General features: G+C 43.3%; 1 protein-coding gene across 1 annotated transcript in view; it reads left to right on the top strand.

Annotated features, from left to right (window-relative positions):
* Window positions 1-17,171, top strand: part of MARCHF10 (membrane associated ring-CH-type finger 10) — a 96,666-nt gene that overhangs the window by 56,318 nt on the left and 23,177 nt on the right. The window contains 3 exon segments of the mRNA XM_055257514.2: window positions 3,612-3,818; window positions 3,821-5,012; window positions 15,870-16,036. Coding sequence (XP_055113489.2) covers window positions 3,612-3,818; window positions 3,821-5,012; window positions 15,870-16,036 — 1,566 coding nt within the window.

Here is a 17,171-nt window from a genome sequence, read left to right as displayed (position 1 = left end):
AAAGGTAATAAATTCATTGCTCAAATACTGAGCCATGGCCAGGCACGGTGGGTCATGCCTGTAATCCCAGCACTTTGGGAGGCCAAGGCAGGAGGATTGCTTGAAGCCAGAGGTTCGAGACCAGACTGGGCAACAAAGTGAGACCCCCATCTCTAGAAAAAAATTTTAAAATTAGCCAGGTGTGGTGGCATGCACCTGTAGTCCCAGCTATTCAGGAGGCTGAGGCAGGAGGACTGTTTGAGCCTACAACTGTACTCCAGCCTGGGTGACAGAGCAAGACCCTGTTTCTAAAATTAAAAAAAAAGAAAGAAAGAAGAAAAGAAGCTGAGCCAAAGCACAATTGCAGGATGAAAACAGCCCTGGGGTCTTGAGTATGCAACCCACTCTGAATTCCAGAACAATAGCAATGATCATCCGAGTTTTGGATTATGGGGGATTTTTATTTTATTCTTCATCCTCTTCTATAGTTTCCAAATTTTCTCCAATGATGATAAACCACTTTTATAACCAGAGGGAAAAAAGTGTGTGGCTGTTGGAATGTAGGAAACTATTGGTCAAGCACACCAAGAAGTCGAGACCAAAGGCATAGTCTTAGGGCAGACAGATGCTTGTTCTAGTTTCATTCTGTTGCCTAGAACTCCTGGAGATGGCAGGCACTTCACTCACAGCTGGAACCCAGGGCCTCAGAGAAGCATTTGCAGCATCTGCAGGGCCTGGTCTATGAATAGCACATCCCTGGCATACCAATGTGCCTGTCTATTCCCAGCCCTAGAGCTCCTGAAATCTGCTCTCTATTTGATAGACATAAAAAAAAAAAAAATAGGGTTAAAATAGCATAAATCGAGAATGGCACAGTCTGCCACCTTTAGGGGAAACACACACACACACACACACACACACACACACACACACACACACACTGCAGAGAAGCTCTGATTGAATTTTTAAAGAGGAAGACCATTGTGGTGACGAGACAGGGATGAAGATGCATGTTTCAGGAATCCGCAGGAGCCGCAACACTGCGCATACCCTGGGACTTCTCCTGTCCCCCAGGCCAGCATCACCCCGTGGCAACTCAGTGGCCTCTATGAGGTGAGCTGATGGCTCCCCTTGAGCTTCCAGTTTCTGTTTTTCAAAAGCGGCCCTTGCTGATTCTTTTGCCCATCGGGTGTTTCTCCTCACGGGGATGGGTCATGTGCGTTCAGGGAATGACCAGAAGTTTCCGGTTCCAGCGCTGTGAGCTCACCTCCGAGGCCCTCCAACAAATTCAAAAGAAAAAGTCATCAGCCAGCCGGGCACGGTGGCTCACACTTGTAACCCCAGCACTTTGGGAGGCCAAGGCAGGCAAATCACTTGAGGTCGGGAGTTGGAGACCAGCCTGACCAACATGGAGAAGCCCTGTCTCTACTAAAAACACAAAATTAGCCGGGCTTGGTGGCGCATGCCTGTAATCCCAGCTATTCAGGAGGCTGAGGCAGGAGAATTGCTTGAACCCGGGAGGCAGAGGTTTCTGTGAGCCGAGATTGCACCATTGCACTCCAGCCTGGGCAAAAAGAGTGAAACTCTGTCTCAAAAAAAAAAAAAGTCATCAGCCAGAGCCTGCACTGCCAGCTCCTCTAGATCCCTTTTCTATTTTATTGATTTATGTATTTATGTATTTATTTATTTTTAAGACAGAGTCTCACTCTGTTGCCCAGGCTGGAGTGCAATGGTATGATCTGGGCTCACTGCAACCTCCACCTCCCGAGTTCAAGCGATTCTCCTGCCTCAGTCTCCCAAATAGCTGGGATTACAGGCACACAGCACAGCGCCCGGCTAATTTTTGTATTTTTAGTAGAGATGGGGTTTCACCATGTTGTCCAGGCTGGTCTTGAACTCCTGACCTTAAGTGATCTGCCCACCTCGGCCTTTCAAAGTGCTGGGATTACAGGCGTGAGCCACGGCCCCCAGCCCCCTTTTCTATTTTAAAAAATTATCAGGAGAATTCAGTTGCTTACGTATAAGCATTTGTTCCCAAAATGGGGGTCGGCCCAGTCTGGAGTGGCCTCGCCACCAGCTCCAGCACTGTAGTTCCACAGCCAGATGCTCAAAGCATCCTTGAATTGCTGCTGCATCTCTAACTGGGGTTTATAAAACCCAGGAGGGGGCTGAGAGGAGAGCTTAACTGATTTCTAGAAGAGCTGATGAGTCAAGATTCATACTGCGTTGCTGAGTGTCCCATGCAGTTAACAATAAAAGAAGCTGCCCGAGTGTTAGGACATTAGAGACTCACACTGGTGCCCCCCTGTGAGGAGCCTCAATTAAAGTGAGCCAGCATTGACTTGGCCCTTGGCGGTGCCCGATGCTCTGAGGATTTGCATTTTACCAGCCCGAGCTGTTATCAACACAGACCTTCCAGGGCCCATGGAGTCCCGTCCACTCTACAGGGTGAACCGCTTTAGAAATGGAATGATAAAAAGAGCAGCATCTCATCAGATCCCACACAATAGCAGAGAGGAGAACAAAGCGGGGGGAGGCAGATGTCAGGAGGAAATAAAGGTAAGTGGCATCAGAGAAGTAGTCAGTTTCCTTCTCACATCGAGAGGGTAAAAGACCCTCAACAGCACACACACACCACGACAAATTCAATGGATTCTCATTTTCACAAGGAAATTGGAAGGCCAGCCAGTTTCTTAAGGGCTAACACAGGGTGGTGGTGAAGAACACAAACCCTAGTATGGAGCAGGCGTGGGTTCAAATGTTCATTCCATCACTTACTGGAAATAGGATCTTGGGCTAGTTATGTGACTGCCCTAAGCCTTGGTACCCTCAAGTTATAATGTCGTATGATTGTGTTACCTATTTCACAGGGTTGTGAGGCTTAAGTGTGTGTGTGTGTGAGAGAGAGAGAGAGAGAGAGAGAGATACAGTTAGCATGCTTCTGGCCAGTTCAGTGATTCTGTGTAGGAGTTCATAGTAGGGATTCTAGGGTAGCCAGAAGTTACAGAATTGACCTGGGGCTAGTGACAAAGAGAAGATAACGATTTCATGAGAGATTTATAATTTTTATTTTCACTAAATAGTAAACATGACCAAAATCCCCAGTGTGCCTGGGTGCCAGCTCCTATAGCCTTCCTCCTGATCTGCCAAGACATGTTATACGTCTCTTAAGTTCTTGAAAGCTGCGTGGGAGGCAGGGTGTCATAAATGTACGTTGAATGAATGTGGATGAAAAAGGGCTGGTGGTTTTTGTAGAAGTCATTTCCAGAGTGGTGGTTTTCCCTTTCAGTACGTATGGAACAAAAGCCAGTATTTAGTGTGAGGTTTGCCCATCATCAGTCCTGACTGGCTGGAGCTGGGCCAGTCTTCTGGAAGCTTCTGCAGAAAGAATCTGTATCCTCAGGGTCACCCCATTTCCCTAGGACCACAGGGGTACAAAGGAGAATACGGGGCAGTAAAATGAAGCCTGCTGGGCTCTGCTCCTCTTGTACCTCCAGCCATTTTGACCATGCCTATTTTCTTCTCTAGGTCTTGTCTGTTTCATTTGAAGGGCAATTTTGCGCTTGGTGCTAGAGGCCTTTCATCCATGGGCCCTTTAACTGGAATGATAAATGTGTCTTTTCTCAATGCAGATCAAGTAGTTCAACAAGAAGTCCTGATGTGTAACACTAAGCTGAAGAGGCCAAATCGAGAGAGAAGAAACTTGGTCCCATCATCACAGCCAATGACTGAGAACCCTCCTGATAGAGCCAAAAAAGGAGACCCGAGTGCTCCTTCCCAGAGTGAGCTGCATCCAGCCCTGTCCCAGGCCTTCCAAGAAACAAATAGTCCTCAAGTATTGGTGAGTTCTCGGGGCCACCACTCACACCCACCACCGTCGGAGGGCCAAGAAGAGCATCATTTAGGTTCCGAGATGAAGACTTCTATTCCATTTTGTCATTGAACAGCAGAAGAGAAAGTGATGACACTGAAGAGCAAACCCACGTTGAAGAATGTCTGTGGGTTGGTATGCACTCACCCCGTTCTCCTTCCCATCACAAAAGAAGTAGATTTGGGGGCACATCGACCCCTCAGGCCAAAAATAAAAATTTTGAAGAAAATGCTGAAAATTGCAGAGGTCATTCTTCAAGAAGAAGTGAGCCCAGTCATGGCTCATTGAGAATAAGCAATGCAATGCAGCCAGTGACAGAGCAGCCTTCTGCTGGGCAAAGGTTGTCCCAAGACCCCAGGCTGCCTGATAGGGAATCTGCTACAGAGAAGGACAGAGGTGGCAGTGAAAATGCAAAAAAGAGCCCCCTTTCGTGGGACACCAAATCCCAGCCCAGACAAGAAGTTGGTGTCAATGCTGAAAATGCATGGAGTGATTGTATTTCTATGGAACATAGGCCTGGCACCCATGATTCTGAAGGATACTGGCAAGATTATTTAACCAGTTCTCAAAATTCTCTTGACTACTTTCTTTCTGGCAGACCAACATCTCTAAGATCATCAGTGAATTCATCCTATAACCCTCCTGCATCATTCATGCATTCTGCTCTGAGAGATGATATTCCAGTAGACTTGTCAATGTCATCGACTTCAGTTCAGAGCTCAGACTCAGAGGGAAACTCAAGGTTTCATGTTTGCCAACCACTGTCTCCCATTAGAAATAGGAATCCATTTGCCAGTGCCGAAAACCATAATTATTTCCCAGTAAACAGTGCACACGAATTTGCTGTCAGGGAAGCAGAAGATATTACTTTAACAAGCCAGCCTCAGGGGGCTCCATTATATACAGATCTCTTACTAAATCCACAGGGCAATTTGTCCTTAGTGGATTCTTCCAGCTCCTCTCCATCAAGAATGAACTCAGAAGGCCATTTGCATGTGTCTGGGTCTCTGCAAGAAAATATACCATTTACTTTCTTTGCAGTGTCTCATTTCCCAAATCAAAATGATAATGGGAGCAGGATGGCAGCCTCTGGTTTCACAGATGAAAAGGAAACCAGTAAGATAAAGGCAGACCCTGAGAAACTCAAGAAATTGCAAGAAAGGTGAGGACTTTTCATAATTATATATTTTTTCCACTTTCCCAAGGCCGAAATTAGCATTGCTTTCATTAGAGAGCCATGGGAATGTTAAGTCATAAATGGGTCCCTCCTTGACATTTTAGTGGTTAATTATTTTGAGAAAATTGTCTTTGTTTTGTTGCTCTTAAAACATATGTATTTATAAAGAAAAATCTGGTGTTCCTGATCAGTTTCTTCTGTATTTCCTGAAGTGTTTTTTTCCTTGAATACCACACCTTCAATGTAAGTCTGCTGGGTATAAGGATCTCTGACTGCTTCACAGGGCTTGTTCTTCTCTCCAGCAACGAAGAACCAAGATTTTTTAGGAAAAGGTTGTTATCTCCCTAGAGAATGAACCATTCCGCACTTGAAGTTCGCAGCTCTCCCTTACGGGACTTACCCCAAATCCAACCAACAGTTCTAGAATTCGAACCTTGAGAACTAAAAGACCGTTCTTAGTTACCATAGTTACCTCGGTTCTCTGAAGGGCCACGCTGGGGTAACCACTGCTTCTATTTTATGTGTTCTTTTTCATGCAAGAGAGAGAGAGAGAAATAAGATCTTTTTTGAATTGCTCTTTTCTTTGATCTTTCCTTTTTTGTGAGATGATTTGGGGATATTTCACAGCTATGAAATGTGATACTTTGTAAAGCCATCATTAAACACCACATCAGGATTCTACCATTTCATTTATGATAGGTGTTTACCATGCTCTGATCTTGGCTTACTGATCCGGAAATTGATTCTTGGAATCTGAGCCCTCTTTGTGTATATTAGCATGACTCATGTGGGCTGTGAATTAGAAATGTAAAAACGAGAGGAAAATGGAACATAGAACGCATACATGTTCCTATTAATAAATATCGTTTATCCAACTCCAGTAATGAAGTAACTTTCTAGTTAGCAGTACCTTTTCTTTTCCACATTAAGCTACCAGAAGACCGACCCACGGTTAAGGGGCAAGAGACCTTACACCCACCAATCCTCACCTCCCCAGAAATACAGCTTCAGACCTACTTGTCAGAAGTCTAAATTTCTACCATCCCAAAGTGATGCCCTTGAGCTAAAAATAATTTCTCTGAAAATGCATTCACTTCCAGGCACCGTCTTGCATTAAACAGCTATTATTCGTGTACCTATTAATAGTTTATCCAGACAATCTCTTTTTTCTGTATATAATAAACTTTATGCTTTTCTTATTATTTCAAATTTGTTCCTTTTGGGAAATACTAAAAATACAGACTTAAAAGAAAAATCACCTCTAACCCTATCATCCAAAGATAAACAATTAAAAACATTGTTTCTAGTCTTTTATCTTTGCATATTAATGCAATTTTTAGTATCTGTTGATATTGTTTTATAATATGCCTTAATTTAATATCTAATCCTATTTCTCAATCACACTTTTTAAAAATTTTGCCTCAGTTATCTTAATGCATATAAATTAGTACATAACATACGTACGCTTCAGAGAATTTTTAAAACACACACATCACAACACAAACCCAGACATCCCTGTGCCCACCGTCCAGCTAACAGAACATTCCTTACACAGTGGAGCCCTCCTGATCTCCTCACCCACCCTATCTTCTCATCATCCCACCTTCAGCTCCCCACACCCACCCTGACCTTTCCTGTACTGCGTTTATCATCCTTTTGCGTTTCGTTGTGTTGTGTTTTGAGGTTTTTTGCTTTGAGCTTTTACCATATGTTTATATGTTTTTTGCTTTTCTTGAGACAGAGCCTTACTCTGTCTCCCAGGCTGGAGCCCAGTGGCATGATCACGACTCACTGCAACCTCCACCTCTAGGGTTCAAGCAATTCTCGTGCCCCAGCCTCCCATGTAGCTGGGATTACAGGCCCGCACCACCACGCCCAGCCAATTTTTGTATTTTTAAGTAGAGGCAGGGTTTCACCATGTTGGCCAGGCTGGTCTCAAACTCTTGATCTCAACCAATCCACCCGCCTTGGCCTCCCAAAGTCCTAGATTACAGGCATGAGCCACCGACCCAGCCAGTTTTTCTAAACAATATGTTGTGTATATTGATGAACTCTGAGGAAGTGTTTGACTCTGTAGAAATAGAATCTCTAGTCTTCTGTGACTTGCTTTTTCCTCTTACATCCTTAGTGAGATGCATCCCTTATTGATATATTTGGCTTTAGTTTATTCTTTTCACACTACAAAGTATTCTTTCGTATGGATATACCACAGTTTAGCCATTCTGTCAGTGGACATTCGCGTCCTTTATTGTTTTCTGCAAATGGCGCTGCATGAACATTCTTGTAAATGTCTCCTGGCTCATGTGGAAGAGTTTTCTGGGATCTTGTCTAGGAGTGGAAGTGCTGGGCTGGTGGACTGGTGGGCTGGTGGGCTGGTGGTGAACACATTTTCCACTGTACTAAATAATGCCAATTTAGTGTCAAACCAGTCATGTCTAATGTTATACATCCTTGACAACATTCGTATTGATTGGCTTTTCAAATTTGCCAGTCTGATGGGAATAAAATGATATTGTAGCTTGAGTTTGCATTTTCATGACTTAATGAAGTTAGGCATTTTATATGCTCTTTTAAATATTAAACGACCATTTGTGTTTTCCATTCTGTGAAATATTGATGTCTTTATTTTTTTGTAGAGATGGGGTCTCACTACATTGCCCAGGCTGGTATCAAACTTTTGGCCTCAAGCAATCCTCCCACCTCAGCATCCCAAAGTGCTGGGATTACAAGCATGAGCCACTTTGCCTAGCCAAGTATCTATGTCTTTAGCTCATTTTTCTTTTAAAGTATTTGTATTTTATTTTAAAATACCTTTATATCTCTGGCCTATTAATTTAATCTTTCAACAGTTGTGTGTTGGAAATATCTTTTCCCAATTTGTAGTTTGTCTAGTTTGTCTTTTTCTTTTTCTTTATGTTGTCTTTTTTTTTTTTTTTTTTGAGACTGAGTCTCGCTCTATTGCCCAGGCTGAAGTGCAGTGGCGTGATCTTAGCTCACTGCAACTTCCGCCTCCCGGGTTCAAGTGATTGTCCTGCCTCAGCCTCCCCAGTAGCTGGGATTACAGGCGTGCACCATTACACCCAGCTAATTCATGTATTTTTAATAGAGACGAGGTTTCACCAGGTTGGCCAGGCTTGTCTCGAACTCCTGACCTCAAGCAATCAGCCCGCCTCGTCCCCTCAAAGTGCTGGAATTACAGGCTTGAACCACCGTGCCCGGCCCCATCTTCTTTTTGGATTGCAATTTGTATCTTGTCTTGCTTAAGAAATCCTTCTCTTAACCTGATATCATTATGCTCTTCTTCCTATTTTCTTGTAAAATCTCTAGCTTTATATTTAGGATTTAATGTGAAATGGATTTGGACTTAAATGCGAAGTGGTTCTTAATATGTGATGTGAAGTAAGCTTTATTTTTTCCCACTTATGAATATGAAATATGCAAGTGTTTGGGATATTTCCCTGTTGATCTGCACAGCCACCTCTCCTTTGGAACATGCCTCAACAGGCCCCAGTTTCAGGGCTCTCTATTCTGTTCCATTGGTCTTTTGTTGTCTTTCCCTAATCTAATGCCATTCCATCTTAACGCCTGCAGCTTTCGTAACTTTTGATATGTGATGATGTAAGCCTCCTTCCCTATTTTTGCGGAGTCCTTGACTGTATACTTAAGAATCCACCTGTTGGGATTTTTATTGGAATTGCATTTAATCTATAGAATATTCTGGGAGAATTGACATCTTTGTGATACTGACTTTTTCTTTGATAAACATGCTATATCTCTCCTTTTGTTTGTGTCTTCTTTAATGTCTTTCAGTATAGTTTTGTGGTTTTCTTCATAAAAGTCATTTAATTTATCCCTTGGTTCTTTTATTTGTTGTTATTTGCTATTGAAACAATATTTTAAATTCTAATTTTAACTCTTTGTTGCTAAGATGTAGAAATCCAACTGACTATATGTTTTCTCTGTATTTTTGCCAAAATACAAAATAATTTCAACTGTGAAAAATATTAGTAGTTTGATTTCTTTTTTTCCAAGCCCTATGCTTTTAATCCTTCTCTCATCTTACAGTGTTACATCAATTTTTGGGGGGCTGCTTATATTAAATGTGTCTATTATTATTTGATCAGTCTCCTTTTTTAGCACATCCATAACTAATTACTTAGAAAAACTTCCTAAATGTGTAACTGCTGATGAAAGGAATGCAGAGTCTTAAGGTTCTTAATGTATATTGTCAAATTGTGCTTCAGGAAATTTCTACACATTAGCAATCTCACCACCACCTTATGAGGGTCTTCTTTCTCCACGCCCTTTCCAGTTCCAGGAATTTCTATGCTTTTTAATGTTTGTCATTAGTAATTCTTGGCTGCGCACAGTGGCTCACTCCTGTAATCCCAGCACTTTGGGAGGCCAAAGTGGGTGAATCACTTGAGGTCAGGAGTTTGAGACCAGCACCTGGCCACCATGATGAAACCCCGTCTCTACTAAAAATACAAAAATTAGCAGGGCATGGTGGCACACACCAGTAGTCACAGCTATCTGGGAGGCTGAAGTGGGAGAATCTCTTGAACCTAGGAGGCAGAGGTTGCAGTGAGCTGAGATGGCCCTACTGCACTCCAGCCTGGGCAACAGAGCAAGACTCCATCTCAAAAAAAAAAAAAGTAATTCTTTGTCAAATATTTTACAGATACTTTTTTACTCTTCCCATTTTATTTACTTTACATTTTATGTATATATTTTTGATGTAGTGGAATTTTAACATTACTTACAATCAAATCTGTCAGTATTTTCCTGTATTGCTTTCGCATTTGGTGCCATGCTTAGAAACTTCAGTGCTCACTCAAGCATCCATAATTATTTTTGTCTAGTATCATTATATTCTCCTTTCATATATCGTAGTGGTTAGAAACATGGGCTTTGCTGTCTTATGGTTCTAGATTTCCTTCCTGATTCTACCAACTATTAGCTCTATGATTCTGGCAGATTCCTTCACTGCTTTTTTCTCTTTTTGTTGTTGTTGTTGTTTTTGTTTTTTGAGACGGAGTCTCGCTCTGTTGCTCAGGCTACGTCAATGGCACGATCTCGGCTCACTGCAAGCTCTACCTCCCGGGTTCAAGAGATTCTCCTCCCTCAGCCTCCCGAGTAGCTGGGATTACAGGTGCCCACCACCATGCACGGCTATTTCTGTATTTTTAGTAGAGACAGGGTTTCACCATATTGGGCAGGCTGGTCTCGAACTCCTGACCTTGTGATCCACCCGCCTCAGCCTCCCAAAGTGCTGGGATTATAGGCATGAGCCACCACGCCCAGCCAGGTTCCTTCATTTCTAAAAACCTGTTTTTCGATCCAGCAAGTAGAAATAACAATATATACTCCTCAAAGAACAGTGAAAACTAAATGAGGTTTTAAACATTTGTGTGTGTCATAGACTATGTAGCATACAGTAAGCACTTAATACATGGTAGCTATACCTAAATTCATATGGAATATATTTTGGTGTATGGTATTAGATGGGGTTCTAAGGTCTTTTTTAAAATGTTTATCCCGTTAATCCACAATCATTCTATCCTTTCCTTACTAATTTGAAATGCTTTCTTTGGCATACACTATCCTTATCAGTCTGTTTTTGGACTTTCACTTCTGTTCTATTAATCTGCCTGAAATGCTCCATCAATTATACACATTTATTGTTGATTTATGGTTTTGTTTTTGTTTTTTGTTGTGTTGTTGTTTTTGTTTTTTGGTTTTTGTTTGTTTGTTTGTTTGTTTGTTTTGAGACGAAGTCTCACTCTGTTGCCCAGGCTGGAGTGCAGTGGTGCGATCTCGGCTCACTGCAACCTCCACCGCTCAGGTGCATCGATTCTCCTGCCTCAGCCTCCTGAGTAGCTGGGATTACAGGCAGGCGCCACCTCACCCGGCTAATTTTTGCATTTTTAGTAGAGACGGGGTTTCACCATGTTGGTCAGGCTGGTCTCGAACCCCTGACTTCATGATCTGCCCACCTTGGTCTCCCAAAGTGCTGGGATTATAGGCGTGAGCCACTGCGCCCTGCTGATTTATGGTTTTTTAAAAAATATTTGAGCGCTGGGCACTATGGCTCATGCCATTAACCCCAGTGCTTTGAGAGGCCAAGGTGGGAGGATCACCTGGGGCCAGGAGTTCAAGACCAGCCTGGACAACATGGCAATACCCTGTCTCTACAAAAAATATATATATTCTCTGGGTGTAATGACACATGTCTGTAGTCCCAGCTACTCTAGAGGCTGAGGCAGGAGGATCCCTTGAGCCCAGAAGGTCAAGTCTATAGTGAGGTATGATCACTGCACTCCAGCCTGGGTGACAAAGTGAGACCCTGTCTCTAAAAAAATATATACTTATATATTTATACGTATATATTTATATATTTATACATATATTTTTATATATACACAGATTAAATATATTTTTAGTATATTTATATATAATAAATATATATAATCTATATATAAATATATATAATCTCTCTTTGTTACTCTCTTTTCAAAATTTTTTATTGCCCATCCTAATTTAATTACATTGTGATCTCAGAAAATATGAACAGTATTTTTTGTGCCCTAATACATATTCAATACTTATAAATATGCTATGGCATTAGAAAAGGTCATACATTCTCTCTTCTCTCTTTGTTGGCGTACATACATAAAATACATATGTTAAAATCCTTCAGGCCAGGCATGGTGGCTCACACCTATAATCCCAGCACTTTGAGAGGCCAAGGTGGGCAGATTCCTTGAGCTCGGGAATTCAAGACCAGCCTGGGCAACATGGCAAAATCCCGTCTCTACAAAAAATAAAAAAATAGCCGGGGGTGGTGGCATGTACCTGTGGTCCCAGCTACTTGAGAGGCTGAGGTGGGAGGATCACTTGAGCCCAGGAGGTGGCAGAGGCTGCAGTGAGCCAAGATCTTGCCACTGCACTCTGGCCTGCACAACAGAGTTAGAACCTGTCTCAAAAACAAACAAACAAACAAACAAACAAACAAAAAACCCTTCACACTTTATTCTTTTCCACTGAATTTGTCAATTTCTGAAAGACATTGATTAAAATCCCTCACTATGATTTGGATTTGCCCATTCTCCTTTGCATGTATAAGAATTTTGCTTTTATTTAGTGCATTAAAGCTCATGGCTGATCTCTTCTTGGTGGATCAATCAATATCTAGCTTTAGACTTTTAGCCTGAATTATATTTTGTCTATTAATATTGTTTCACCTGGAATTTTTTATTTCGTTAATCACATTTTTTTAAATCCCCAGAAATCCTCCTTATCTCTTGTTGTTCCTTTTACATAGCAGCTGCCAATATTCTCTGAATCCTCCTGAGAATTACCTCCTCCCTTCGTTAAACAATTCATTTCCTCTAGAGTCAGCTGACTTATTTTCCTTGTCCCCTCTCATTCATGCTGGTGGTTTCCACATGTGACAGGTGGCCCCCAGTTGTTTTATGAAGGAAGGAATGGGTGGTTTAGTAGAGAGAGGTGGCCAGCACGCTGTCCCCGGCAATTGTGTGCTTTTTCTCCTCTGAGATCCAGTTTCCTGAGTGGGAGGTTTGGTGTAGTTGAATGTCATTCATGAACTTTTTGAAAAACTTTGACCTGTGGCCAGGCACAGTGGCTCACTCCCCACAGTCCCAGTACTTTGGGAGGCTGAGGCAGGATTGCTTGAGGCCAAAACTTTGAAACCAGTCCTGGCAACAAAGGAGACCCTGTTTCTAAGAAAAAAAGAAAATTAAAATTAGCTGGGTGTGGTGGCGTGCACCTGTGGTCCCAGCTACTTGGGAGGCTGGGGTGGGAGGATCAACTGAGCACAGGAGCTTGAGGTTGCAGTGAGCTATGATTGCCACTGGTGACAGAGTGAGACCTGTCTCTAACAAGACAAAAAACTTTGACCTTTATGGAGAGTTCTCTTTCTTTGGAATACAATGACAGAATGTTCCCCTGGGAGAGGCACGATGCCACCTGCTGCCTGCATCACAGGGTATCTGAAAGGGGGCAGCAGCTGGTCCCCTCCTGCTGAAGCAGTTCTTGAGCTCGTACCCTCATAATTGCCCCATCCCCTGCATTGGTGCAGCCCAAGCCTGGAATTTTCCTGGGTCTGCCCTTCCCTTCTCGATGCTTCTGTGAGAATGCCTTGGGTTGCCATTTCCTTTCCTCTCATCAATATCATCATATCTTCATCGACTTTCCAAGAATTCCTCATTATTTCTAGCCTGCTTGTTTTCCTGCAGTATTGTGGATTCATTCTATTTAATTTTCTTTTTTTGTCTTTCAAGAGATTTGTGTGGGAAAGGAGACTGATGGGGGTGCCTAGCCTGCTATCTTGAGCTAATCCTAAAAGCAGTCTCAATTCTGTAAAACAGTATGTGCACAGGAGTAATACTAGAGGCTAGTACACCAAGCTATATACTTTTTTCTTTTTTTGAGACAAGGTCTCGCTGTGTTGCCCAGGCTGGGCTTGAACTCCTGAGCTCAAGCCATCCTCCTGCCTCGGCTTCCCAAAGTGCTAGGATTACAGGTGTGAGCCCCTGCACCCGGCCAGACTCAACTAATAACAAGCAGTTACTTTGGGGTAATGATTTTATGCTTGATTCTCATTTTCTTTTCTGTGCTTTTCTGTCTCTTCTTCACTTTTATTTGTTAAAAAAATTTTTTTTTGCAAGGTAAGGTAGCCGGTGGATCCCCACCTATACCTTTGAGAAGATGGAGGACCTTAAGTTAAGAGTCAGATATTTATCAACCATAACAAGTTCACCATAGAGCCCTTCGTCCTCCTGTTGAGATCAGTGATCTTCAGACCTGCCTGACCATCTTAACATTCAGGTTCCTGGGCCCCAGATACCGAACCAGAACCTGTAAGGGTGGAGCCCAGGAATCTGTTTGTAAAATCTCTACCGGTGAACCCGATGGTCATTTATTTTCTATTGGAAACCACTGATTTAGAGCACTTGTTTCCAAATGCAAATCCCGTGTACTTGCCTAAGTTAAAAATCATCTAGGCCAGGTGTGGTGGCTCATGCCTGTAATCCCAGCACTTTGAGAGACCAAGCCAGGCAGATCACCTGAGGTCAAGGGTTCAAGACCAGCCTGGCCAACATGGTGAAACGCTATCTCTACTAAAAATACAAAAATTAGCCAGGTGTAGGGGTGCACGCCTATAATCCCAACTACTCCGGAGGCTGAGGTAGGAGAATTGCTTGAACCCGGCAGAGGTTGCAGTGAGCTGAGATCGAGTCATTGCGCTCCAGCCTGGGTGACAGAGCAAGACTCCATCTCAAAACAAACAACAACAAAAAATAATCTTCTACCACTTTTCTGCCTACCTTCTCAAACGTGCAAGATCTCCCTGTAGTTTATCTTCACCAGTTGCAGCACTCACTCCCATGTACACATGTTCTTCCTGATTACTTACGAAAATATGGAAATTATGTTGAAATGTATTGAAGTCTGAATGTTGAAAATGTCTTTAAGTTATTGAGAATGTCCATAATGGAGAACTGTAATTCTGTTTCTTTACACTGAGCTGCCCTTTCATGGGGAAAAAGTCTTTCGAGAAATTGAGCATATATTTCTCCATCCAGAGCAATGTCCATTTCTTCCTCTTTTGATTTTAGTCTCTAGCCAGTTTCCTTTCCTTGACCAGATGGGCCTCAGTCCCGTGAGGACTCTAAAGAAAAGCAAATAGCCTTAGGCTTCTTAAAACCTCCCAACATGAACATCGACCAGCTATTCTTCACTCACCATTTATTAGACACAAATATCTTTACTTACATTTTCATTAGTTCTTATCTTCATCAGATTCCAGCCGCTTACATTCTGGAATGCTGACGTCATTTGTTGGCATGTGTGGTGTTATTCGGGAGCTTGTGTCCAGGTTTATTGGTTCATCATCCACCTAAACCAACATCTATTAAGTGAACTGTGTGTGCAACACCTTGCCAGACACTAGATGTACTTTACAGTTTGCAGAACAGCTTCCTTATCGTCACGTGTAGCCAGCCTGGCCACAACCCTGGGAAGTAGGTGGCAGTGGCGTTATCACCATGACCCTCATTGGACAGATGAGGAAACAGGGTCTTGGGAAGATTAAGGAACTTATCCAAGGTCACACAACTCACAAGTTTCAGAGGCTGGCCTCAAACCCAGGCCACCTGACCACGAATCCTATGCACTCACCAGGATGCCACCCCCACCAACTTCCTGGCAGGGAGAAGGGCTCCTGGCCTTGACTGCAGTTTGGAAATGATTCTGTAGCCATTTCCCTTTACCTCTTGATTTATGATGGCAGTGCTGGTCCTCCATGTCAGCTCACATGTATCGACAATTGCAAAGAAGCCTGTTACAAGAATTTGTGCCTCAGCCAGGCCCAGTGGCTTACACCTGTAATCCCAGCACTTTGGGAGGCCAAGGCCTGTGGATCGCTTCAGCCCAGGAGTTCAAGATCAGTCTGGGCAACATAGTGAGACTCCATCTCTACAAAATAATTTTTAAAATAGCCAGGTGTGGTGGCATGCACCTGTAATCCCAGCTACTTGGGAGGCTGAAGTGGGAGGATCTCCAGAGCCTGAGGAGGTTGAGGCTGCAGCGGGCCAAGATTGTGTCACTGCACTCCGGCCTGGGCAACAGAGTGAGACTCTGTTTCAAAAAAAAGAGAGAATTTGTGCCTTTTATCGAAAATCATCTCAATAGGGTCAGAGGGGGCAGTGGGTGAGTGCCAGGAGCCCTCTTCCTTCTCTGTCAATGCTCTGGGAACTGGTATTTGTAGAAACTGCAAACGTGTAGCCTCCTGGTCACGAGGGCTTGTTTTCCATTTAGTCTCCTGGAGGAGGACTCCGAGGAGGAGGGAGACTTGTGTCGCATCTGTCAGATAGCCGGGGGTTCCCCAAGCAACCCCCTCCTGCAGCCTTGCGGCTGTGTGGGAAGCCTGCAGTTTGTTCATCAAGAGTGCCTGAAAACGTGGCTGAAAGTGAAAATAACATCAGGTAGGTGGGGAAGGAAGTGCAGCGAACGTGCCACGACATGTAATTAACATGAGGCACCACAGTGTGGGCCCCGGAGCCTTGTCATCAGCTCACTCTCCTCCGCAGAACAGCGACTCAGGGACACGTGGCTGAGCTCTGGATTCTTGCTCATAAAAGCTGTCTTTAAACTATGGGAGGGAGTTGGGTTTTTTTGTTTTTGTTTTGGTTTTGGTTTGTTTTTTGTTTTTTGTTTTTTTAACCTGAGAGAAGACTCCTGGGAACAAATGCTACTGAGTTCTACCTCTGCTTGAGGCCTGAGCAGAGATGCTAAGATCGCTTCTCAGGAGGAAGGAAATAGAAGTGGGTCAGCAGTGGAAGCTCAGCAGACACACAGTAGCCGTGCCCAGCTAGCAGACACCCAGCAAAATACTTCAGAAGTTCCCTCATGAGAGACCCCCAGCACACACATGCTACTTCCTTTTATTTGGGGGTCACCTAAGAAACTAAACAAAGCTGCCTTTTAGTAATAGGGATAAGAGCGCTGATCTGATTGTCTAGAACCATATTAGATAAAGAAATTTCCATGTGCTGATTTTGTCAGCTCCCTAGCATCTTATAACTGGGTGTGCAGCCCCTTCTCAGCTCCCTGAGCAGGTTATAACCTAAATAACAACCACATCGGTAGGTCAGCTGTAGTTTTCTGGGCAGAGACAGAAGGTTTCTTTAAAGCACGGCTTTAGGAATGAGATCAACTTTAACAACAACAACAACAAAAAACGCATGGAACATCAGCGCAAAGAGCAACTTGATCAGAAAATAGCCGCGGCTTCTTTCAGACACACCTCTCTGAAAACATATCACCCCACAGCCAGATCCTATTTCTCCCCCTCTTCCATATCCTTCTCCTTAGCTGTCACTATCCAGGCTGAAGGCAGACTTAGAGCTTTACCCTGTCCCCATGAGATGTTGCCACTCCCCCTCACCAAGGACAGCACACCATGGAATCAGAGAATGAACACATGGGGTAATCACATTACTGTCTCATCCAGGGAGCTTGTTTTATGCAACTTCCCTAGCATAAGAAATGTAAGTCCACTGATCAAGATGCTTAAATTCATATCCATATAACGAGCAAAGTATTCAGTCTTTCAGAGAG

Source organism: Symphalangus syndactylus, chromosome 20, assembly GCF_028878055.3.
Source record: "Symphalangus syndactylus isolate Jambi chromosome 20, NHGRI_mSymSyn1-v2.1_pri, whole genome shotgun sequence".
Lineage (NCBI taxonomy): Eukaryota > Metazoa > Chordata > Mammalia > Primates > Hylobatidae > Symphalangus > Symphalangus syndactylus.
Note: the sequence above shows the minus strand (reverse complement) of the source record. Positions and strands in the feature narration are given on the sequence as shown.